Here is a 26,228-nt window from a genome sequence, read left to right on the forward strand (position 1 = left end):
ATGTGAGGGTTCATGTTTAAGTCATTTTCTCAGACAGTATTTTGGAATCACATAAATTCGTACACAATTAGATAAAATCCATATGGAGTAACACAAGCTGGTCTGTACATGCATTCCATGTAGAGTAACACAAGTTGGTATGTACATACATTCCATGTGGAGTAACACAAGTTGGTATGTACATACATTCAGTAACACAAGTTGGTATGTACATACATTCCATGTGGAGTAACACAAGTTGGTATGTACATACATTCCATGTGGAGTAACACAAGTTGGTATGTACATACAATCCATGTGGAGTAACACAAGTTGGTATATACATACATTCCATGTGGAGTAACACAAGTTGGTATGTACATGCATTCCATGTGGAGTAACACAAGTCGGCATGTACATACATTCCATGTGGAGTAACACAAGTTGGTATGTACATGCATTCCATGTGGAGTAACACAAGTTGGTATGTACATGCTTTCCATGTGGAATCACATTGGTATTTAGATTAATCCATTTAAAGTCACTTAAGCTGATATGTAGATTCAGTCAATGTAAATAAAACCATTATTATTATTATTATTATTACTATTATTATTATTTTCACATAAATTGGTATTTTGATGTAATCTATGATTCAAAGATTCAAAAAATCTACAAAGATGTGTACTCCGTGCAAAATGAATTACGGTATTCGTGGTTTACGATTCAGCCATAGTACTACTGACTGTTTTCTTGCTCGAGTTCATCCATTTCTAGATTTTGTCTCAAAAAGAGACTTAAACACAAAAGGAAATTCTATGGATTCTTATGGCAGTTGCAAAATTCTAGAGAAATGTATACATTTTAAGATGGATCTTCATGACTGTAAGGAATTTTTCTTCCATCAATTCTTTTTGTACTTTATTAGTTCAAATTTTTATTGCAGTTTTGTTATTATTTAAAAAATTTAAAATCAAATCAAAATGAAGTTAAACTTTTGAAAACTTGATGTGCTGCAGTCACAATGTTTTGATTTAAATTTAAGGCTGTTTAAGTTTTAGAGGTACCTGGTAAAAGAAACTGTATGCTAATGATGAACAAATCATTCAGACAATATTGAATAATTTCAGGTGATTTATGCTTGAGTTTTTGTATGAGCTTATCATTATGGTATATGTCATGGGATGAACTATTACCATATCTACTTTTATAAAAGTTGGATCCAACTACAAATTGCATAGACCCAGATCTGTATTGAATCAGATATGGGTCTGTGTAGTTTTCTTGAAAAATATTTTTGAAAAATTTGGCACATAGGATTACTATTGATAGCCTGGTAAAATTTGTCCTTCAGGTAATGAAACCACAAGAAGCATCATTGTCAAAACCACAGTTACTATAACAGATATCATCAGGAACAAATGTGCATATTTTCTTCAGTGCTGTTCTTTGCAATAACACTGTCATTCCTTTTAATTTTTTTACTTTAATCAGGAGTGTGTCATAGGTTATATAGTATGTAAAATAATTAATTTCTAAAACGATGAGTTTAAATTTAGGAAAATATGTATGAAATTTTAAAATAATTAGAATATTATTGGATGTGAAATACAGATTTGTTTTGGATTCTCTTTTTATGTATACATGGTGGTTTGATGATTCTAGAGAAAAGGGAGATTACTCCTCAAAATTAAAGGTATGGTCTTTTACAATGGCAGATTTGCCACAGCCACAATTGCAACTGCACCAAGAGTTTACTGTATTTATGTCTGTTTAATAAATTTATATTTTTACCTGTATGCATTTGTATCTTTATATTTAATATTTTGTCTTTTTAGCTCTCTATATTTATTTCTTTCTAAGATGCAGTACCAGTTATGATGCTACAGCCATGACAAAAATATAATTTACAATTTACTGTATTTTTGTCTAAAAATATTTTTACAGCAAGTGAAAAGTAGGTAAAACTATTATGTCTACATAACAATTATATCTACATACCAATTAAGTCTATATAACAATTGTCTCATACCAATTATGTCTTATTCTATATATGTCTACATAAAAATTATATTTAGCATTGACCTGAACTTTATTTTTTAGTGGGCCCTGGTGATGGGCATGGAGCATGAAAGAATCCATCTTGAGACATCCTCAGTCCTGATACGTCAGCTTCCCATTTCTATGGTAACCAGACCCAAGGGATGGAAATATGCTCCTTTAAGCACTGGTAATAGTTTTGATGCATAAATGTACTTCTATGCATGGATAAACACATTTTTGGCATTAATATATGTCTACTTAGTTTAAAGCAGAGATCGTTTTTTTTTTCGAAGAGCATGATATTGTTAGGTTTGAAAATGACATTTATTTACTTGATGACATGAATAGATGAAATGCATTGTTTATAAAGGAAATGATGCATGTATTGTCACATGATATTTTTTATCATTGCCTGGTACCCTGTTTTGTTCAGGTTTAATTTCTCTTTGTCTGTTTCGAGATGTCAGGTTCTTGTTACTGACATAATTACTGGCTAATGTACACAAACATTAATATTATATCATTATCCACAAATGTTTTTACTTACAGAAAATGGGTTCAACAGTGTTCTGATAGGGTTTGGGGTCAATGGGTGTAGCTTCTAAACAGGCTTTGGTGTGCCTGGGCACCTATCCTTTCAATGAGTGTAGCTTCTAAACAAGCTTTGATGTGTCTGGGCTGCTATCCTGTCAATGTGTGTAGCATCTAAACAGGCTTTGGTGTGCCTGGGTAGCTATCCTGTCAATGGGTGTAGCTTCTAAACAGGCTTTGGTGTGCCTGGGCAGCTATCCTGACAGTGGTTGCAGTTTCTGAACAGACATTTTGAATAACTGAGCATCAATTCTACTAATGGGCTTATTTTTAAATCATGCAGTTTACTCACAAAATAAACTGTTGTGAATATATGATTGACTGTGTGTATCTTATCTTGCTTCATAGTTTTCCGCTTTAAAAATATTTTCCAAACTTTAGTGTTCTTGCCTAATTTAGAAACTTTCATATTTGTGAAAATGTTGTCATTTCCAGTTATCTTGAATATTGTTGTCTTGTCTTTAAAAATAAACAAGAAATGTGAATTGCCTGGCTACCATTTTTTTTCAACAATATTGTTGTCACACCAGTAGTTGCATTTGGGTTTAGATTTTTAACAAAGTTTCACTAATAGATTCCTATGTATTTCGTTTCCATGTGGGATACCATATTTTGTGATACACTAGTTTTAATATAATTTATTACTTAAAGGTAGCACACAAGTCAAGAACACCTTGATCCGAGTGGAAGGAGGTGAGGTTACTTATGGCAAGCCAAGAGACTTTCCCTCCTATGGCTGGGACAATGAATATGGCCAGGTAAAATGCTGGTAAGTTTGATAATTTATACAAAATTAGCTTGATATGTTAAACCAAACTTTGGTTTTAAAATGTAAGGTTATATTATCATAGACTATATGACAGTCAGTGAGTGAAAATCAGCTGTGAGCAGCTGATATTTATAAACAGGTGACAGTGAAATAATGTGTTCAAGTTGGAACTATTTTACTTGGTCTCTATACACATGTACTTGTAATATGGAGGTTTGATTGTGCCAGTTGAAAATCTTAACATCCTTATTTGTATCATTAAATTTGAAATCAATTGAATTATGTGAGATCCTAACATATTGTATCAAATTTCACGTCTATTGAAGATCAAGGTCAGGTACATTGTCTATTGAAGATTAGGGTCAGGTGCAATGTATATTGAAGATCAGGGTCAGGTACAATGTCTATTGAAGATAAAGATCAGGTATATTATTTAATGAATACTAGGGTCAGGTAAATTGTCTATTGAATACCAGGGTCAGGTACATTGTCTATTGAATACAAGGGTCAGGTACATTGTTTAATGAATACCAGGGTCAGGTACATTGTCTATTGAATACCAGGGTCAGGTACATTGTCTAATGAATACCAGGGTCAGGTACATTGTTTAATGAATACCAGAGTCAAGTACATTGTCTATTGAATGCCAGGGTCAGGTACATTTTCTAATGAATACCAAGGTCAGGTACAATGCCTAATGTGTGTGTGTGTGTGTGTGTGTGTGATTAGGATTTTTAATGTACCTTTAACAATTTTTCAGTCATATCACTACAATATCTGCAGTGTGGCAGTTTATAGTAATGTCCAGCAGTGAGGCATCATGCCACAGACATGTAGCATGATGTCCCACCCATACACATTATCCTGACACCAGGATGACCAGTCCTAACACTAATCTCTTAATGCTGAGCGCCAAGCGAGGCAGCTGTTAGTTCCATTTTTGTAAGTCTTAGATATGACTCAGCCGGGGATTGAACCCACAACCTCCCATTTCCGAGATAGACCCTCTAACCACTAGGCCAAGATAGCGGTCGGTACAATGTCTAATGAATACCAGGGTCAGGTACATTGTCTAATGAATATCAGGATCAGGTACATTGTCTAATGAATACCAGGGTCAGGTACATTGTCTAATGAATACCAGGGTCAAGTACATTGTCTAATGAATACCAGGGTCAGGTACATTGTCTAATGAATACCAGGGTCAGGTACATTGTCTAATGAATACCAGGGTCAGGTACATTGTCTAATGAATACCAGGGTCAAGTACATTGTCTAATGAATACCAGGGTCAGGTACAATGTCTAATGAATACCAGGGTCAAGTACATTGTCTAATGAATACCAGGGTCAGGTACATTGTCTAATGAATACCAGGGTCAGGTACATTGTATAATGAATACCAGGGTCAAGTACATTGTCTAATGAATACCAGGATCAGGTACATTGTCTAATGAATACCAGGGTCAGATACATTGTCTAATGAATACCAGGGTCAGGTAAAATGTGGGTGGGTATTTGCTGGATTAGAAATAGGTGTCTATTGAAGACATGGGACAGGTACTACCACCATGTGAGTAGGTATGTGTCCTGCTGGATTGGAAATAGTGTGAATGAAGTGGGGGGACAGGTACTACCACCATATGAGTAGGTATGTGTCCTGCTGGATTGGAAATAGTGTGAATGAAGTGGGGGGACAGGTACTACCACCATATGGGTGGTATCACACAAGTGTAAAGACTTTGTATGACTTGCAGTTTTAGTGACATAAGTACATGAAAATAATAAATTTGAATGTTATGAGTTACATGAATTTGTCATCTGAATACCAATTCCTTACAGGAAAAATGCATGGTAAGCTATCAGTTTTCCTACAATGAGAGCTTAGCAGTGACCTAGCTAAGAGATTTTTAGATCTATATACTATGGGGTGGTGGGGGTGGGGGAAGGGTGTTAGATGAGGGTTTAATTAATTATGTAATTAAATTTGTCACTTGCCCATGATGTCTGCACTGTAAGTCTGATTAGCCCCAGTCAGATGTAGGACAGTAATTAATGCTGGCAGCAGTTTATTTCTACTTTTATTTGATGAGTATGGAAATATAGATAGTATCAGTGGCTAAATTTATGTATTCTTTTTTTATTTCAAATTTTGTCAATACAAACAAGAATATTTAGAAGATTTCCCAGTTGCCAGATGAAGGTTTTATGTTCAAAATAGTTTCCACAGACTGCAAATAATTGCCTTTGGCAATTTTGGCAACCACTATTCTGAACACTGAGTGTGTCCCCATGGTGTACTCACCATCTGAATCACGCTCCAAAACATTTTTATTTTAAAAAAATTTTTGTCCACTGATTTGTTGATATAATCCAGGTTGTATTTTGCTTATTCAGGGTCCCCATGTTTAAGGCATCCAAATTCCTGATTACACAAAGGGAGTACCTGGAATTTGTTAAAGCGGGAGGCTACAACAGGGAGGAGTTGTGGACAGAGGAAGGCTGGAGATGGAAAACATTCAGACAGAGCAAGCATCCTGTCTTCTGGGTCTGTGATGAGGGTAAGGGATGAATCTGCAAATTTTATACACAGTTAAACTTATCTATAAAGACATTCAATAGACAAGATGACTTATCACTAATAGATGGGTATTTCTTATGCAGAAATATCCTCCAGAATCTTTTTTGTAATTAGATTATCTACACCAATTACTGCATGATCATTACTTACTTAGTTTGACTTGATGCAGTATTTTATTTTAACTAACTTTTGTTAGTAAAATGTTAACATTTAGGTGAGGGACAGTCTAAGGCTTACAAAACTTTTGTGAGTAAAATGTTAACATTTAGGTGAGGGACAGTTTAAGGCTTACAAAACTTTTGTGAGTAAAATGTTAACATTTAGGTGAGGGACAGTTTAAGGCTTACAAAACTTTTGTGAGTAAAATGTTAACATTTAGGTGAGGGACAGTTTAAGGCTTACAAAACTTTTGTGAGTAAAATGTTAACATTTAGGTGAGGGACAGTTTAAGGCTTACAAAACTTTTGTGAGTAAAATGTTAACATTTAGGTGAGGAACAGTTTAAGGCTTACAAAACTTTTGTGAGTAAAATGTTAACATTTAGGTGAGGGACAGTTTAAGGCTTACAAAACTTTTGTGAGTAAAATGTTAACATTTAGGTGAGGGACAGTTTAAGGCTTACAAAACTTTTGTGAGTAAAATGTTAACATTTAGGTGAGGGACAGTTTAAGGCTTACAAAACTTTTGTGAGTAAAATGTTAACATTTAGGTGAGGGACAGTTTAAGGCTTACAAAACTTTTGTGAGTAAAATGTTAACATTTAGGTGAGGGACAGTTTAAGGCTTACAAAACTTTTGTGAGTAAAATGTTAACATTTAGGTGAGGGACAGTTTAAGGCTTACAAAACTTTTGTGAGTAAAATGTTAACATTTAGGTGAGGGACAGTTTAAGGCTTACAAAACTTTTGTGAGTAAAATGTTAACATTTAGGTGAGGGACAGTTTAAGGCTTACAAAACTTTTGTGAGTAAAATGTTAACATTTAGGTGAGGGACAGTTTAAGGCTTACAAAACTTTTGTGAGTAAAATGTTAACATTTAGGTGAGGAACAGTTTAAGGCTTACAAAACTTTTGTGAGTAAAATGTTAACATTTAGGTGAGGGACAGTTTAAGGCTTACAAAACTTTTGTGAGTAAAATGTTAACATTTAGGTGAGGGACAGTTTAAGGCTTACAAAACTTTTGCTCGTAACTGAGAATAAGTGTCAGTTGTGCAGTAATTGTTTCTGTGTGGCAACTGGCACAAACATGGCCTTATAAATATATGTGTGTGTGTGATTTGGATTTTTAACGTAGCTTTAAAAAAATCAGTCATATCGTTACAATGTCTGCAGTGTGGCAGTTTATATTGATGTCTAGCACTGGGACATCATGCTGCAGACATGTAGCATGATGTCCCACCCAGTCACATTATCCTGAGACCAGGCCGACCAGTCCTAACACTAACCTCTTAATGCTGAGTGCCAAGCAAGGCAGCTGCTAGTACCATTTTTGTAAGTCTTTGGTATGACTCAGCCAGGGATCGAAACCCACAACCTCCTGCATCTGAGACAGACACTCTAACCACTAGGCCACCAGAGCTGTCTATAAATATATGCAGATATGCTACATATATATGTATGTGTGTGTGTGCGTGTGTGTGTGCATATGTGTGTGCATGCATGCATGCATGTATGTATGTATGTATGCATGCATGTATGTATGTATGCATGTGTGTGTATGTATGTATGTATGTATGTATGTATGTATGTATTTATGTATGTATGTATGCATGCATACATGCATGCATGGATGGATGTATGTATCTGTGTGTGTGTGTGTGTGTGTGTATGCATGTATGTATATATGTATGTATGTATGCATGTATGTATGCATGTGTGTGTGTATGTATGTATGTATGTATGTATGCATGTATGTGTGTATGTATGTATGTATGTATGTATGTATGTATGTATGTATGTATGTATGTATGTATGTATGCATGCATGCATGCATATATGTATGTATGCATGCATGCATGTATGTATGTATGTATGTATGTATGTATGTATGTATGTATGTATGCATGTATGTATGGATGGATGGATGTATGTATGTGTGTGTGTGTGTGTGTGTGTGTGTGTGTGTGTGTGTGTATGGATGGATGCATGTATGTATGTATGCATGTGTGTGTGTATGTGTGTATGTATGTATGTATGTATGTATGTGTGTATGTATGTATGTACATATTTAAGTACAGGTGTATAGTAGCCTATGGGCCTTTTAAAGATTTCTTTTGTTTAGACAAATAAATATTATATGTATACAAAACATGTTTCTGGCAATGAGTGAACATGTGTATAATATTAATCTCTTGAAGGAATTTTTTGTGGCAAGGCAAAACATTTGCAGTTAGAATTATCCTTTTAGGCAATGTTTCCTTTGTCCATATTAAAACTACATTCCATCAAAAATTATATTAATTAAGATAAAGACACAACTTGATTATGTGTTTCTTTAAAAGACAATTCAAGAAAAATATCTTGAAAAATGTACACCAGGGTCAAGAGCAGATGATGGAACATGTAAATATATGGTAGGTGATTTACAGTAGGTCTGACTAATGGAATCTGGAATAGTAATCAGTTATCAGTCCAGTTATTATTATAAATATTTGAATCTGAATAGTTTTAAATGAAGTACTAATATGAACTTTATGACATGGATTGTTGAAGTTTAATTACACTAAACCATGGTAGTTGCACGATCCTTTTAAATGACACCATAGGAACTTGGCAGGGGATAACAGCTGATTATTTTAATGTTTATTCAGATTATTTGTTATTCTGACATAGTATTATCAAATAGTACAGGGGAGACAGTGCTAATAAGCTTATGTTTTCTACTGAATCCCCAAAATCACATGCTTGTAATTGTATTTGACAAAGTTTTTCAAATAAATATGTTTTAAACTAAATAGTATAGGAAAGTCAAGGACAGGGTTGCCATCTTTGTTCTTCTACTATAAAACCATGATACATTTTCACTCATATTTCTCAGAATTGGATCAAATAGGTGCACTTAAATTTGATAATTTATTATATGTCTTAGACCTTTTGTAATATATTATAGTAAGATGCTACCATGGATATGACAAATCATGTATGAATGAGACAGTGGACTGAAAGTTCTCATTTTGACAAGTCTTGTTGGAATGAAAGTGGGTTTGAAGTTATCTTTATGACAAGTCTTGTATGAATGAGATGTTGGAATGGAAGTTGTCATTATGACAAGTCTTGTAAAGTGTCTGTCATAAACATACAAGAATCCTATTAGTGGGAGTAAAGTGTCTGTCATAAACATACAAGAATCCTATTAGTGGGAGTAAAGTGTCTGTCTTAAACATACAAGAATCCTATTAGTGGGAGTAAAGTGTCTGTCTTAAACATACAAGAATCATATTAGTGGGAGTAAAGTGTCTGTCATAAACATACAAGAATCCTATTAGTGGGAGTAAAGTGTCTGTCTTAAACATACAAGAATCCTATTAGTGGGAGTAAAGTGTCTGTCTTAAACATACAAGAATCATATTAGTGGGAGTAAAGTGTCTGTCTTAAACATACAAGAATCATATTAGTGGGAGTAAAGTGTCTGTCTTAAACATACAAGAATCATATTAGTGGGAGTAAAGTGTCTGTCTTAAACATACAAGAATCATATTAGTGGGAGTAAAGTGTCTGTCATAAACATACAAGAATCCTATTAGTGGGAGTAAAGTGTCTGTCTTAAACATACAAGAATCCTATTAGTGGGAGTAAAGTGTCTGTCTTAAACATACAAGAATCCTATTAGTGGGAGTAAAGTGTCTGTCTTAAACATACAAGAATCATATTAGTGGGAGTAAAGTGTCTGTCATAAACATACAAGAATCCTATTAGTGGGAGTAAAGTGTCTGTCTTAAACATACAAGAATCCTATTAGTGGGAGTAAAGTGTCTGTCTTAAACATACAAGAATCCTATTAGTGGGAGTAAAGTGTCTGTCTTAAACATACAAGAATCATATTAGTGGGAGTAAAGTGTCTGTCTTAAACATACAAGAATCATATTAGTGGGAGTAAAATGTCTGTCTTAAACTATGGGCAATCATCACCACCAAAATTACTTTAATCAAATGATGTAGTATCAAATCAAATGATTTAACCCAGCAAATGAAATAGTAAATCCAGATTCCAAATGATATGGTGTCACATGAAATGAGTTAATGAACAAAATTGAATGATGAATTTAGATTCCAAATGATATGGTGTCACATGAAATGAGTTAATGAACAAAATTTAATTATGAATTTAGATTCCAAATGATGTGGTATTAAATGAAATGATGTAGTATGAAATGAATTGACTGAATCCCAAAAAATGAAATAATGAATTCTGATTCCAAATGTCACGGTATTAAATAAAATGACTTTGTATGAAATTAAATGATTTAAAGAACAAAACAAAATGATAATTTCTGCTTCCAAATTACATGGTATTAAATAAAATGATGTAGCCTAAAATGAAATAATTTAACTCAACAAATGAAATCATGAATTTAAATTCCAAATGATTTGAACAACAAAACGGAATGATAAATTCTGATTCCAAATCATGTTTTATTAACTGATTTTGCATAGCACAAAATCAAATGATTTAAACCAATAAATGAAATGATGAATTAATATTCCAAATAATGTGATAATAAATAAAATGATTTAAAGAAGAAAATGGAATGATGAAATCTGTTTCCAAGTTACGTGGTATTAGATAAAATGATGTAGACTAAAAATTAAATGATTTAATCCAACAAATGAAATGATGAATTTAGATTCCAAATGATTTGTTTCTGAATAAAATGGTCTGAAGAACCAAATGGAACAATGCATTCAGATTCCAAAGGATGTGGTATTAAATAAAATGTGTTGAAATTAACGGTCTGACTGGGAACAGCACTACATTGTAAGGTCAAACTGCAAATCATCTTGTGTAAATCCAAACATACATGGGGGGGACACTGTTATCCATGATGACACACTTATCTTATTCATTTGGGGTCAAGGTTACAGGAACTAAAACAAGGAAAGAAAAATTCCACAAGGCTGCTTAAGTTATATTCTACATGTCATCACTAAACTATGTTGATGCAGAAAGAGGCCAATTAATTTTGGGATCATTAGGTCATAGGTCAACGTTACCAAGACTGAAAAAGAAAAATGTTTTTTGCAAATAATTCTGTGTCCTTTGCCTTGACCATATTTTTAGGATAGCTTGCATTTGAGACAGGGGGACACTTATTGATTCTTGATTCAAAGGTTGAAAGGTTAAGGTGACAGTGACTCCAACAAGATCTACTTCTATGTGATATACCTAATCCACAGTTTATTATAGGAGCTTGCATTTTTGCCCACAGTGGCAAATTTGAAAATCTTGTTATTGTTCAAGAATATAATAGATGGTTTCAGCACTCATAAATTAAAAGAAGAAAAGTCTTTTCTTGGATTCTTGGAAATTCTTTTTTTGCCAGCATTCCCTTAAATGGACTATTGCTATGTTAAGCTCTATTCTTTCCTACTACATCTCTCCCCTGACAACTCATATGCAGTGGGGTCTATAAGCAATGACTGCAGAATAAGCTAGGATAGCAGTGACATTTGTTGGGGGGGGGGGGGGGCGGTCTGATAATACTAGCAACATTCTTAGACACATGAGGATAATCTTGTTTATCCTACATCAATAGATTTTAACATAAATGGATAACAGAGCTTAGTAAGTCAAAATATAGTGAATAAATTTATAGATTTTTTTTGTATAAACCAAGATAACATGTACAAATTTGCACATCAGTAAAAAAAAGTTCAAGTTGCCTCCCTTTCAGAATTGAACCACATGTATCCGTTACAGGCAGACACAATCAGTATGGTTGCATTAGTTAATTCCTCAAGATAGCAGTTTTAAATGTCACCACTTCATCAGTAGCACAGGAATGATTGAGTACAACTCTGTACATTGGTACTAATAAACCCATTTGGCATATATCAATTTGTACTGTTCTGTAACAATACAACCGAATAAAAATAAAAAATAAAATATAGACTTACAAGGAACAGAAAAGTCAGAATTATGTACATGTTTTTGGAGAATTTGCAATTTATTTTCAAATGTATCACTGCAAAGTTTGAAAAACAAATCCACATATCAGTCAAAGGACTTGTCTGTGTGTATAATTTAAAAATAAAAAAGGATTATATGCTCCTAACATTTTTACATGTTTCATAACATTTAGAAATTTCTGCACACCATCATTTTTAACAATAAAGTGACTAATATATGAAGCTTTCATTTATAAAATTGGATTTTGAATGATAAGCCAATAGGAGATTATTTTGGCCATTTTTATATTTAAAAATATATCCACACTTATCTCAGCATTATGAGTGGGTTGGCAAGTTATCAGGGCATACAAAAATGAGAGCTGTGTACTTTGTTACTAAAGTTTGGGCACAATAATTTGTAAGTGTTTTGGTTTTATGGTCATAGTATTTGCCTTCAGTTTTGTGCATTTCTTTATATCCTTGATGCTATTCCTTTCTAAAATCTCAAACAGGGGTACAGACTGCCTGGGGAAGGGGGTAGGTGAATACCATAGTTTCTTAAGAAATTCTTGTAAACACCAACAAATCTTTGACTTTATGTTTTGAGAATCTTTCTCATTATTTTTTTTAAAGGTTGTAAGAGTGGCTGTGGCTCTGACTTGGCCACCTACAGTCATTGCCAACTCACAGAACAGACCACTGGTCATCTGAATGGTACAACAATCGGAGTGACCAATGGTCAGAACAACATCTCTGATGGCTATTTGAATGCTCCCTTAGGTGGCTCAACTAATGAAATCAATGGAATACACAATGGCACCACTGATGGACTGACCAATGGTCAGTTGAATGATGTAATAAATAGACTGACCAATGGTCATTTCAATGGCCATACCAATGGCCTGACCAATGTGGCTAATGGGGACAGCAATAATGAATGTTCTGGTGACAAGCAATACAAGTAAGTTACTGAAAATCATTGCAACATTAAATTTCTTTCAATTATTATTTTTTTGCACAATCTTATTGCACATATGATACTGTATCACCATGGCAAAATATATTATAATGCTGCAAAACCTGGATATTAAGTACTTACACTTTTTTAAATGAGTGGAGGTTGTATGCATTCAGTTTTTATATGCATAGACAGTGAAATGTATCATAATACATTTACATACACAATTTCATATTGAGGCTTAACTAGATTCAGTGAGATATTGATTATTGATAGTTTAAAAGTATAACCAGAAGGAAAGGGCTTAATTGAAGAATAATTGTATTAATTGCAGTGCAGACTGTCAAAAGCAATATTCCACAAGACCAAGTAAAAGTTTTGGTTTTGAGGTGTTTTCAGTTTACAGATTTCACCTGAATAAGATGTAGTTATAGTGTCTTAATTATAACACATATACTGAAGATTTATCCTTTATAATCTTGTTTATATTGATATTTATACCATCTTTTATAATCTTGTTTATATTGATATTTATACTGTGATTTATACTGTCTTTATAATCTTGTTTATGTTGATATATATACTTTTATAATCTTGTTTATATTGATAATTTATACTATCTTTTATAATCTTGTTTATATTGATATTTATACTGTCTTTATAATCTTGTTTATATTGATATTCATACTGTCTTTTATAATCTTGTTTTTATTGATATTTATACTGTGATTACAATCATTTTGTTTCAACACAGGTATATATACTAAGTCTTGTAAATTTACATAAGGATATAAAATGTTACTATTTGTTAAGTCAGTTGATTGAGGAACTATTAAGGTGTATAGAATCGGATGTGGTCAGATGATCAGTAAAGAAACGTAGTCTTATTTAATTTGCACAATCACTATGTGAACAAAATGCTAAAACATGTCAAAAATATTGCAGGATGTCCTTATCTTGGAGCAAGCAAAGTTTCATAATTTTTGCCAGAAATGATTTAATTATTCCTACCTGCCTAGCATTTATATCAGCACATATCATACTGGTGTTTAATATCAACTCATATCATACTGGTGTTTAATATCAACTCATATCATACTGGTGTTTAATCAAGAACTCTGAGGGTAAAACATGTCAGTAAATGATTACTATGTGTACTCTAATCAAACTGCAAACAACATAGAGTCATTGCATAATGTGCTGGAAAGTCAAGGTCCATTTTGTTTGTTCTGCTGATTACTCCTAAGAAACTGCATAGACAAATTTCTTTTAGCATATTATGTGAGGGCAGATCTGGGTATGTGCAGTTTGCAGTTGGACCCAACTTATAAGCAAGTGCATACAGTAGTAAGATAATAATAACCTTTCTTTGTCTGATACTGCCAAAATGGGAGTTTGTTATTTTTTAAAAAATAAGAACTAAAGATGCGATACCACATTATAATTGTGTCTGATCATCCAAGAATCAAAGAATGAAGAAGTTAAATAGGTACCAGTGAAAGATGTGTATTAAGCCAATTCAGTAGAAGCCACAAACGAACCTTCATTGTATGGGGTACCTAATATTGAGAAATTAGGACAGAGTACATTGTTGTAACAAGAACTAACAATTACTTTACACCTGAAATTTCTCATTAAAGCAAGGAACTTGCATTTACTCCTCAGGATTCATGTACAATTGCAGGTATCGGGCCATGTTTGATGTAATTGACATGCCCTGGACATGGCCGGTTGAGGTGAACTATCATGAGGCTAAGGCATATTGTACATGGATGGGGCCAGAATTCCGTCTGCTTATTGAGGCTGAGCACAATATCATTCGAGGAAATCAAGTATGTATTTGTATCTAACAAATATTTTGGCTGTTACATTATTTAGAATTAAATTTATTTACTAAATGCATAATATTACAGAAGAAGATTCTTATAATATTAAAATCATGATGATTTTAAAAGACAATAAAAAGCAAAATAGAAGACACAGAATGACAGAAGGTAAACACATTCAACAAGTATGGTTTATTGACTTGTTACAAAAGAATATTATTGTGGAAAAATTATTATATAAGCAGTCAATGAGTTTGTGGTAGCATCAGTTTATGTTGTTATTTCATTCTTACCTTATTCTTTCTTTGTTGTCCCATATAATAATGACCTTATTTAAAGAGGGTAACACAATTAGCTAAGAACTAATCTGCCTTGAGGCCCTCATACAAAGGAATTTATTTATTTAAGCTGCATCTCTGAAGCCACTGAATATATTGGGTTTGGAAGAAGGAAATAGAGTGGGCATTTCTAATCTCAGCTGGAATACTATTCCAGAGCAGAGTTCCAGAGTATTGGAAACTTTTTTTAAATAACTCCTTATTTGGGTTGGGAATTTTATACTGTTTGGTAGACATGGATTGCAGATGGGGAGTATTACCAGGTAGCCTATACTGGAATAGTGATTGTAAATATTCAGGAGCACTTCCCATTTCTATTATATACCTATTGTGGATTATGCTAATGTATTAATTGCCCAAGTTCATTTCAGATTAAATGGTCATTCATGAAATGTTTGCTAAATGATTATATAAACTCATGTATATTGAATCCAACAGTAAACAACATAGGCCATGATCTGCCAGCACATCTTGCAACCACCGATCTGGGTCTGTGCAGTTTGCAGTTGGACTCAACTTATAAGTACATATATGTGGTACATACATTTTCAAGATATTTTCTACAGTTTCTATTCCTCAGAAAATATAAATTAATCTACAAGATTTTTAGTCATAACATTTTCATAGATTATTATGCATTTTAGGTTTTGTATACTATTTAAGAATCTGTTTATGTAGACAGTTCAACTATTTAAGAATCTGTTTATGTAGACAGTTCAGTTTATGCCCAAAAAGAATGTCTTTGTATTGGTAAGTTTTTCTTTAGCCAACATCTTAATATAGAATTTAGTATTGTTTTCCAGGAGTCTCCATCCACTGGTGTCACATGTGACATCATCTTCAGTGAGAACAAGGAAGTCAACCATAACTTACACCATGGATCCTCAACTGTAAGTTTTAAGAAGGATGATAGTGTTGTTCATGATCAGGATGATGGGCCTCAAAATGATAAAAATATGCTTTGAAGAAAAAATGTTGAGATGATCAAGCGATCATGTGTGTCAGGGATTGAATAAGATAAATACAAAAAACTGACAACGAACAGTGCCAGACCAGTGTCTAGCTAGCTCATCACTTTCGACTCTTTAATGAGTCTTTTTCAAAGGCAAATACAAAACATAGACAAGACAAACAAATAAAACAGAAAAACAGTTATGTTTGCAAAATTTTACATGGCTATTTCTACAGGAATTCAACCTTGAAATATGACAGAGGGAAGCTGAAAAAGGAATTCAACCTTGACATATGACAGAGGGAAGCTGAAAAAAGAATTCAACCTTGACATGTGACAGAGGGAAGCTGAAAAAGGAATTCAACCTTGACATATGACAGAGGAAAGCTAAAAAAGGACACCAAAGAGATTAGCTGCTGATTAAGACTCAAGGCCTATTTTGCCTTGCAGCCAAAAAAATAAATCATCGGAAAATATAAGCTGTGACCAATCCATATTCAGAAAGAAAGGTAATTGGACCCCACCAAAGTTCAATTCCAAATCTAGAAGCCTTTATCAACTCAGTTAAAAATGACACTTCCAGACACATCAACCATACTAACAGATACTAAAAATTTGACAAAGGAAGAAACAGATGCCCTACACTCAATGAAAAGCAGAACAGACATCATAATTAAGCCTGCAGGTAAGGGTTCCACTGTGGTCGTTATGAATAGGGAAGACTACATCAGTGAAGCAAGTAGACAACTAAGTGATGATAGGTTCTACGAAAAACTGCAGCTTGTCCTAAAAAGGTTTTGCAAACATAACCGTTTTTCTGTTTTCTTTGTTTGTCTTGTCTATGTCTTGTATTTGCCTTTGAAAAAGACTCATTAAAGAGTCAAAAGTGCTCAGCTAGCTAGATACTAGTCCTGCACTGTTCATTGTCAGTTTATTGCATATATATATATATATATATATATATATATATATATATATATATATATATATCTCACCAATAGTGTTTTGGCTGAAGTGTTGACGTTAGGTTTTTGCATTTAGCAGTCTCTCTGACACTGGTGCATGAATGAACAGTCATGAAACTTTATGAGTTTATTCATTTTGTACTACTTATTTACCATAGGCAAAAGTAGGGGACAGTGTCCTTTTCATGCTCTAATTAGTGCTAACATAAGCTGTTGCTAAGTTTCCATGGCACTGTTGCATGTACAATCATGAAACTTGATCAGTGCATCATTCATTACAGGTTGAATTCAGGTCATGGTGACATATTTCCTTAATCTTTAAATTTGGTGGATATATTCTTCCATCAAAGGCAAGAATTAGGTCATAGTGACCTACTTTTGCTCTAGCAACTTTGCAAGGTTTGTGGATTGTGAAGATTTTTGGCTATTAAATTTCTTGCTAATCTTGCATTTGATATTTTCTTAGATCTTGTGACACATGATATTTATATTTCTTAGATCTTGTGACACATGATATTTATATTTCTTAGATCTTGTGACACATGATTTTATATTTCTTAGATCTTGTGACACATGAATGATGCTTTCATTATCCCCATATTTTTTTATCCAAGGTCAAATGTAAAAAAATATCAGTGACAGTGACTTTTTAATATTGATGAGCAGTTTTTATAAATGCATTTATAGTAGGAAGAGTGTAAAATTATTTAAAATATTTTGTGTAATGCTCCTTTGATTAGCATTTCATTATCCAGCTTATAGAAAGGGGGCAGGCTTTTGGTCAGCATTTCATTATCCAGGATATAGAAAGGGGGCAGGCATTTGGTAAATATTTCATTATCCAGTTTATAGAAATGGGACAGGTCTTTGGTCAGCATTTCATTATCCAATTTATAGAAAGGAGGCAGGCCTTTGGTCAGCATTTCATTATCCAGGGTATAGAAAGTAGGTAGGCCTTTGGTCAACATTTCATTATCCATTTTATAGAAAGGGGGCAGGCTTTTGGTCAGCATTTCATTATCCAGTTCATAGAAAGGGGACAGGCTTTCGGTCAGCATTTCATTATCCATTTTATAGAAAGGGGGCAGGCTTTTGGTCAGCATTTCATTATCCAGGATATAGAAGGGGGGCAGGCTTTTGGTCAGCATTTCATTATCCAGGATATAGAAAGGGGGCAGGCTTTTGGTCAGCATTTCATTATCCAGGATATAGAAAGGGGGCAGGTTTTTGGTCAGCATTTCATTATCCAGTTCATAGAAAGGGGGCAGGTGTTTGGTCAGCATTTCATTATCCAGGATATAGAAAGGGGGTAGGCCTTTGGTAAACATTTCATTATCCAGGATATAGAAAGGGGGCAAGCCTTTGGTAAACATTTCATTATCCAGGTTATAGAAAGAACAAGGCCTTTGGTCATAATTTCATTATCCAGTTTATAGAAAGGGGTCAGGCTTTTGGTCAGCATTTCATTATCCAGGTTATAGAAAGTGGGCAGGCCTTGGTCAGCATTTCATTATCCAGGTTATAGAAAGAACAAGGCCTTTGGTCAGCATTTCATTATCCAGGTTATAGGAAGGGGGCAGGCCTTGGTTAGCATTTCATTATTCAGGTTATAGAAAGAACCAGGCCTTTGGTCAGCATTTCATTAACCAGGTTATAGGAAGGGGGCAGGCCTTGGTCAGCATTTCATTATCCAGGTTATAGAAAGAACCAGGCCTTTGGTCAGCATTTCACTATCCAGGGTATAGAAAGGGGGTAGGCTTTTGGTCAACATTTCATTTTTCAGTTTATAGAAATGGGACAGGCCTTTGGTCAGCATTTCATTATCCAGTTTATAGGAAGGGGAAAGGCCTTTGGTCAACATTTCATTATCCAGGGTATAGAAAGGGGGCAGGCCTTTGGTCAGCATTTCATTATTCAGGTTATAGAAAGGGGGCAGGCCTTTGGTCAGCATTTCATTATCCAGTTTATAGAAAGGGGGCAGGCCTTTGGTCAGCATTTTGTTATCCAGGGTATAGAAAGGGGGCAGGCCTTTGGTCAGCATTTCATTATTCAGGTTATAGAAAGGGGGCAGGCCTTTGGTCAGTATTTCATTAACCAGGTTATAGAAAGGGGGCAGGCCTTGGTCAGCATTTCATTATTCAGGTTATAGAAAGGGGGCAGGCCTTTGGTCAGTATTTCATTATTCAGGTTATAGAAAGGCGGCAGGCCTTGGTCAGCATTTCATTATTCAGGTTATAGAAAGGGGGTAGAAGCAACTGATTGACCTTTTGACTCACCAATTAAATACAACTTTTACATTTATGAATATGAAAACCATAATTCAAAACATATTTTTTCTAATAAATTCCTTAACATGAAATTCAGCACTTTTTCTGAGAGATTGCTAAAGATAAGTGGACCAGAATTCCAGTGGTCATCAGAACAGGAACCTTTTCTAGTTCCTGTTGGATATATTTATTATAAGTTGATCTCAGTTTTAATCAGATAGGGGAAAATGGACCATGGAGAAAGTAATATGTAATAAAAAGAATGAGAATCTGTTGTGACATATCATTTAAGAAGCTCCAATTTTATATTGTATTCTTCAACAACTTTATTTTGTATCATTTAATTCTCTAATCTAGGTTGAAAAGTAGCATGAAATGTAATTATACATATCTGGTTTGATGGGTATAAGAGTGGATGAATGAACGAAACATTTAAAGATTTAGTTTTGTATGCTCTAATAACCCACCTGCTTCATATTTACTCATATTACCACAAAATCTTTATTTCAGCCAGTGGACATGTACCCACCAACAGAACTTGGATTTCATGATGTATTTGGGAATGTTTGGCAGTGGACAGAAGACCATTTCAATGGTCTTAATGGATTCTCCTCCCACTGGCTTTACGATGATTTCTCCACACCCTGCTTTGATGGTCGGCACAATATCATACTGGTAAGTGTAGTCTTACAGAATCAAATGATAATGTATAGTTTACCTGGAAAGAAGTGGTCAAAAAATCTTTTATCAGATGACTCAGTATTAGATTTATAGGTGAAAATGTTTGTTAAAAAGATGTATGATCTATCTATGACTTCACTCATTACAGACTTGGATTCATGTCTGTATGGTGTATCTACGACTTCACTCATTACAGACTTGGATTCATGACTGTTACATAAATGAAGGATAGAACATTCCATATTCATGACTGTTACATAAATGAAGGATAGTACATTCCATATTCATGACTGTTACATAAGTGAAGGATAGAACATTCCATATTCATGACTGTTACATAAATGAAGGATAGTACATTCCATATTCATGACTGTTACATAAATGAAGGATAGTACATTCCATATTCATGACTGTTACATAAATGAAGGATAGTACATTCCATATTCATGACTGTTACATAAATGAAGGATAGAACATTCCATATTCATGACTGTTACATAAATGAAGGGTAGAACATTCCATATTCATGACTGTTACATAAATGAAGGATAGTACATTCCATATTCACTTATAAGTCAGGTCCAACTGCAAGCAACATAGACCCCCCCCTTCCAATTATATTATTTTTAAGTTAAGAAGATAACTTAGTTATTCATACTACAGTTGTAATTATAATTATATGAAATTATATTCAGTCATTAAAATTGTTCATTGTTTTATTTAATTATTTTGATTATATGAGACAATATGCTAATTAGAATACATAGAATTTTGAAGACATATATGATAAAATTATTTATTGAATTTTATGTTGTTGATGAGATGTGACAGGCCAATATGATATTATAAATGTGTAATCTGATTTATTCAGGGAGGATCATGGATAAGCACAGGGGATGAGGCTTCCAGGTTTGCTCGTTATTCTTTCCGCAGACATTTTATTCAGCATGCTGGCTTCAGGATTGCCAAATCTGTGGAACATGGCATGGAACCAGTCAACCTACCAGTCAGACTGGTAGACATGGATCTGTATGTTTTGGGATGTGGAAAGCAAGGTAGATACATGAAAACAATGTGTAGACATAACATTCCCACAGTAACTTTATAGGAAAAGTAACATGATTTAAAATTTATGTTAAGTTTTTATCTCTCTTGACCATGAGGCTGGGTTCCCTTAAGGCATGGCCCTTTTTCATGTTTCATGCAACTGTCAACATTTGCCATTTTTAACTTCATCTCAAGAACCATGAAATAAATTAAAACCAAACTCGACAGACAGTATTCTTGTATGAAGTTTGTCAGATGTGAATCCACAATTAAATATGGCTACCATTACTAAAAATAGAAAAACTTTTAGACACTTTTTATAAATTGCTAAACAATACTTGACCATATTTGGCAGAAAGCATCCTGGTATATAAGGCTTTAAATTTTGTTCAAATAATCAAGATATGCCATCAGATATGGCCACCATTAAAAAATGGAAAAAAGATTTACACAACTTATTAGTCTGTCATGAAGGCCTTCAAAATTTGCTCACAAGAATTTGATCAAATTTGACAGAAAACATCTGTCATGAAGGCCTTCAAAATTTTGACAGATGATGCTGATCCACCATCAACTATGGTGAACAAAATAAAAGTGAAATAAAGTCTTTAAGTGACTTCTCAAAAAACACTTAAAATAAATTTCCCAAATTTAATGAAAGCAGTCATAAAAGTCTTTCAGATTTATACAAATGATGCTAATCTGCAATCAGATACGGCAATCATTGTAAAATTAGAAAAAAATTTAAATGACTTCTCCAAAAATACATAGCATAATTTGATTGAAGCATTCTGGCATGAAGGCCTTACAAGTAGTGCAAGTGGCATCAAATCACCTTGAAAAATGGCTACCATTACTAAAAATAGAAATTCTTAAAAAAAACAGAGCAGATTTTTACTAAATTTGACAGAACACATCCTGACATAAAAGCTTTACAAATGTACACAAGTTATATTAATCTGCAATCAGATATGGGCACTTTACTAAAAAGAACAGATGACTGAAGCAACTTCTCAAAAACCACTTGATACAAAATATTCAGGCATGGGGCTTCTGAGTTTATACAGCTGCATACCTGCCAACCAACATGTTTTTATTGGCAAAATCAGTGCTCTATTTTGTACTGAATCATGTTTTAAACTTTCATGTGAATGGATTATACATATATTTAGTAAATATAAAAGAACATAAATCAATAAAAAGTTTTATTTTGTTTGTTTTTTATTATCATCTCATTATGGCTCAGATATGCAAATGATAGCAATCCATCATTGTTGCTAAAATAAAAACACAACAACTTTTTATAAGATCTTAAAAACAGCTCAAGAAAATTTGGCCCCATGTGACACAAAGGATCCTCCTAGCTCAAATAACTTCATACAGATTATTGCAATCTTCCATCAGTTATGAGCATTATTACTCAAAAAAAGAGAAACATGTAAACAACTGTATCCCCCAGCTAAACCCTTTGCAGAATTTTACCAGCTTTGACAGATTGCATTCTGGGACTTTTAAGTATTGGGCAAATTATGCTGATGTTCCATCAAACAAGAGACAAAAAATACAGAAAGCTTGAAACTTTTATTACACATACAGTCAATCATGGTCAACTACTCTTGCATTATGTTATTAGATAGATTTTAATCAGGAGAGTAATGTGAGGCCTACTTTGTCCTCTTTGTTCTCTGACATATGTTCATACAAACTGCATAGAGTATATCATGATGTTTTGATGATGTTGTTTGCTCCAGTAAATAATCAACAGTCAGGTATAAACTTGAGAGACGTGTTTTCTGATGATATCCGGCAAGCTTCATTTTAGGATTCAAGGAGTTGTAAAGATAGATTGAACATTAATCCTGCTAATCCATCCTCTATCATTTTTCCCAAACACCCATTCAGAAGATAGAATTTTTTAATTCTCTGAGTGTCTTACCTTCAGATGCTTAAAAAAAAGGAATTTAAGGAGAGTCAATGTGATCCACAATAAAAGAAAGCACACAGCTGTTCTTTTGCTTTTAGAATGACAAAGGACATTTTGTGTAAAAATAATTGCCTTCCTCAAAAGTCCAAATGGAATAAATGATTTTACTTTGAGTGGAACAAGAGAGTCCCAAATAAATATGTATTAGAATGAAATTTGTTTGTGAAATTTCACATTCATCAGTTTTAGGGAAACAATAGTCATTTGACAGAAATTTTCAATTTCTGATTTTATTAGTGAATTTTAATCAGGCTCCATTTAACAAAGTTTTCTTTTTTATTGTACTCACCAGTAATTCTTCTTTTTCACCTTCATTATTGCAGACAATCCCATTGTTCTGGACAAGAGTGCTGTAAAGCCACAGATGGTGAAATCTACCAACACCCAGTATCAATTTGATACTGTTGTGGCATTAAAAGGGATTCTGGAGCAAGAATTTGGTTATCGAGAATCCTTCCCTGTGGCTGTGGCTGATCTATGCAAGAAATATGGGACAAACCTAAAATTGGTGGATTCTCTAGTCTGGCTGGGAGCAGGTGTTGGGAGGGGACCTCTTCTTGCAAGCACATCTTTCAAACAGGTATTGTACTTGTGAGTTTCATAAAATTTGATCAGATGCTGGACAGTGCATCTTTTGACTTAAAGAAAGCTCATAGAAAGGTATAAACAACAATATACTGAACCACTATTCATAGAGCTGCTTCACCCACCCTTACCTATTTCTAACAGTGTTTTTGGGTCAGACATTGAAGACACAATATGGCCACATGCATTACTGATTCAAACTTCTTTCCATTATTTCAGTATTTTTTAGAAGAGAAGAGGAAATTAGCTTGGAAAGCCATTTATGATAGAATTAAACTAAATGTTACTTTGTACTAGGAGACCACTCTGGTGGCCTAGTGGTTAGAGCATCTGCCTCAAATGTGGGGGGGGGGCCTGAGTGGCCGAGTGGTCTAAAGCGCCCTCCGTTATGAATCACTGCCATCTTGCCTCTGTCTGCGTGGGTTCGAGTCTCAGATTTCAATGTGGGTATGTGAGAAAGCTTGCCAGTAGCTTCTCGTGGGTCGGTGGTTCTTTCCAGGGTTTTCCCGGGTTCTTCCTCCACCATTAATACTGGCCGCCATGTATAGCCTATCGTGTGCTGAAAAATGGTGTTAAACCCTACAACAACAACAACAACAACAACATCACATGTGGGAGGTTGCAGGTTCGATCCCCAGCCAAGTCATACCAAAGACTTACAAAAATGGTACTAACAGCTGCCTTACTTGGTGCTAAGCATTAAGAGGTTAGACTGGTTGGCCTAGTGTCTGTATAATGTGACGGGGTGGGACATCATGCTACATGTCTGTGGCATGATGCCCCAGTGCTAGACATCACTATTAATTGTCACATTGCAGACATCATAGCAATATGACTGAAAAATTGTTAAAGTTATGCTATAAATCCAAATCACACACACACTCACACATACACACTTTGTACTAGGAAACTTTGTACAAAATGCACAATAAATAGACTGATACAAGCATCTCACAATTTTGATGATTGGGGATTAAATTTTTGACAGTCATCTAACTAATACAGGATGTAAATAAGCTGAACATTTACTTGGATTTATGCTTTCATTGATGTTTCAGTGGTCTTAAGCATGTATGTCAGAGGACATTCTGCAGTTCAGTCTGGCAGATGATGGATACTGCAGAATACTAGACATATCTGTAGGCCATATATTGCACTAACACACATATGTGACATGCATTTAATAAATCAATCCTGTTACACTAACACACATATGTCACGTGCATTTAATAAATCAATCCTGTTACACTAACACACATATGTCACGTGCATTTAATAAATCAATCCTGTTACACTAACACACATGTCACGTGCATTTAATAAATCAATCCTGTTACACTAACACACATATGTCACATGCATTTAATAAATCAATCCTGTTACACTAACACACATATGTCACGTGCATTTAATAAATCAATCCTGTTACACTAACACACATATGTCACATGCATTTAATAAATCAATCCTGTTACACTAACACACATATGTCACGTGCATTTAATAAATCAATCCTGTTACACTAACACACATATGTCACGTGCATTTAATAAATCAATCCTGTTACACTAACACACATATGTCACATGCATTTAATAAATCAATCCTGTTACACTAACACACATATGTCACATGCATTTAATAAATCAATCCTGTTACATTAACACACATATGTCACATTTAAAAAATCAATACTATTACACTAACACACATATGTCCTATGCATTTGATAAATCAATCCTGTTACTAATTGTCTTTATTTCAGTGGATTTTCTCCATTCATTTTTTAGGGAGACTAAAATATTCTTTTTTAAAATGCATGCATTATAGTGAAAAATTTCAAGGTGTATTTCATAGCTCCCAGTCAAGGTGTCTCTTTGTCCCTCATGAAAAAATTAATTTTTTTTCTTATTCTTTCATATTGGAGATCTAGAGAGTGAAAAAATTAACTAGTGTCCTTCATGTCAACCAAATTTTATGGAGCTTGCATTTAAGACAGGGAAGGCACCTCCTTTGATCAAACATCAGGGCTCAAAGTTTCAAGTATAGTTGGCATTACTGAAAAGTTTGAAGTGACTTGTTCTAATAAACCACTCAACAGAGTTTGACTAAATATGAAATGAAGCAATGTGTCATAAAGGCATTTAATTTTGTTCAAAATATACCAGTTTGCCATCAAACATAGGTACTCTTACTGAAAATAAAAAAATTATAATTCAAAACATTTTAAAACCACTCAGTAGAATATGAGCAAATTTGACAGAACGCATTGAGGTATGATGGGCTTTCAATTTGTTGGTAATAATCTGCCTTCAAATATGGTTTCTGTTACTAAAACTAAATATAAAAATCTTTTAACTTCTCCAAAAAAATTCAAGAAAATATGACCAAATTTTCATGCCAGGCATCTCAGTTTAAATGCTTTTCAAATTCTTACAAACATTACTGATATGTCACTAAATATAGCCATCATTACTAAGTTTAAACAACTTTATGTAACAACAAATTGCTTAGCAGAATTTGACCAATACAAACCTTTCATTACTGGACAAATGA

The 26,228-nt window shown here is 33.9% G+C and overlaps 1 protein-coding gene across 2 annotated transcripts in view; it reads left to right on the forward strand.

Annotated features, from left to right (window-relative positions):
- LOC149806428 (uncharacterized) overlaps positions 1 to 26,228 on the forward strand; it is a 62,802-nt gene that overhangs the window by 25,153 nt on the left and 11,421 nt on the right. For both annotated transcript variants that reach the window (XM_089953142.1, XM_089953150.1), the window contains exons 7-15: positions 2,083 to 2,209; positions 3,265 to 3,382; positions 5,779 to 5,942; positions 12,703 to 13,030; positions 14,712 to 14,859; positions 15,995 to 16,081; positions 19,886 to 20,050; positions 20,928 to 21,111; positions 23,411 to 23,667. In XM_089953142.1, coding sequence (XP_089809268.1) covers positions 2,083 to 2,209; positions 3,265 to 3,382; positions 5,779 to 5,942; positions 12,703 to 13,030; positions 14,712 to 14,859; positions 15,995 to 16,081; positions 19,886 to 20,050; positions 20,928 to 21,111; positions 23,411 to 23,667 — 1,578 coding nt within the window. The remainder of the gene's footprint in view (positions 1 to 2,082; positions 2,210 to 3,264; positions 3,383 to 5,778; positions 5,943 to 12,702; positions 13,031 to 14,711; positions 14,860 to 15,994; positions 16,082 to 19,885; positions 20,051 to 20,927; positions 21,112 to 23,410; positions 23,668 to 26,228) is intronic.

The sequence above is a fragment of the Sinohyriopsis cumingii genome, chromosome 1 (assembly GCF_028554795.1).
Source record: "Sinohyriopsis cumingii isolate HCF-2022 chromosome 1, ASM2855479v2, whole genome shotgun sequence".
In the NCBI taxonomy this organism is placed as follows: Eukaryota; Metazoa; Mollusca; class Bivalvia; order Unionida; family Unionidae; genus Sinohyriopsis; species Sinohyriopsis cumingii.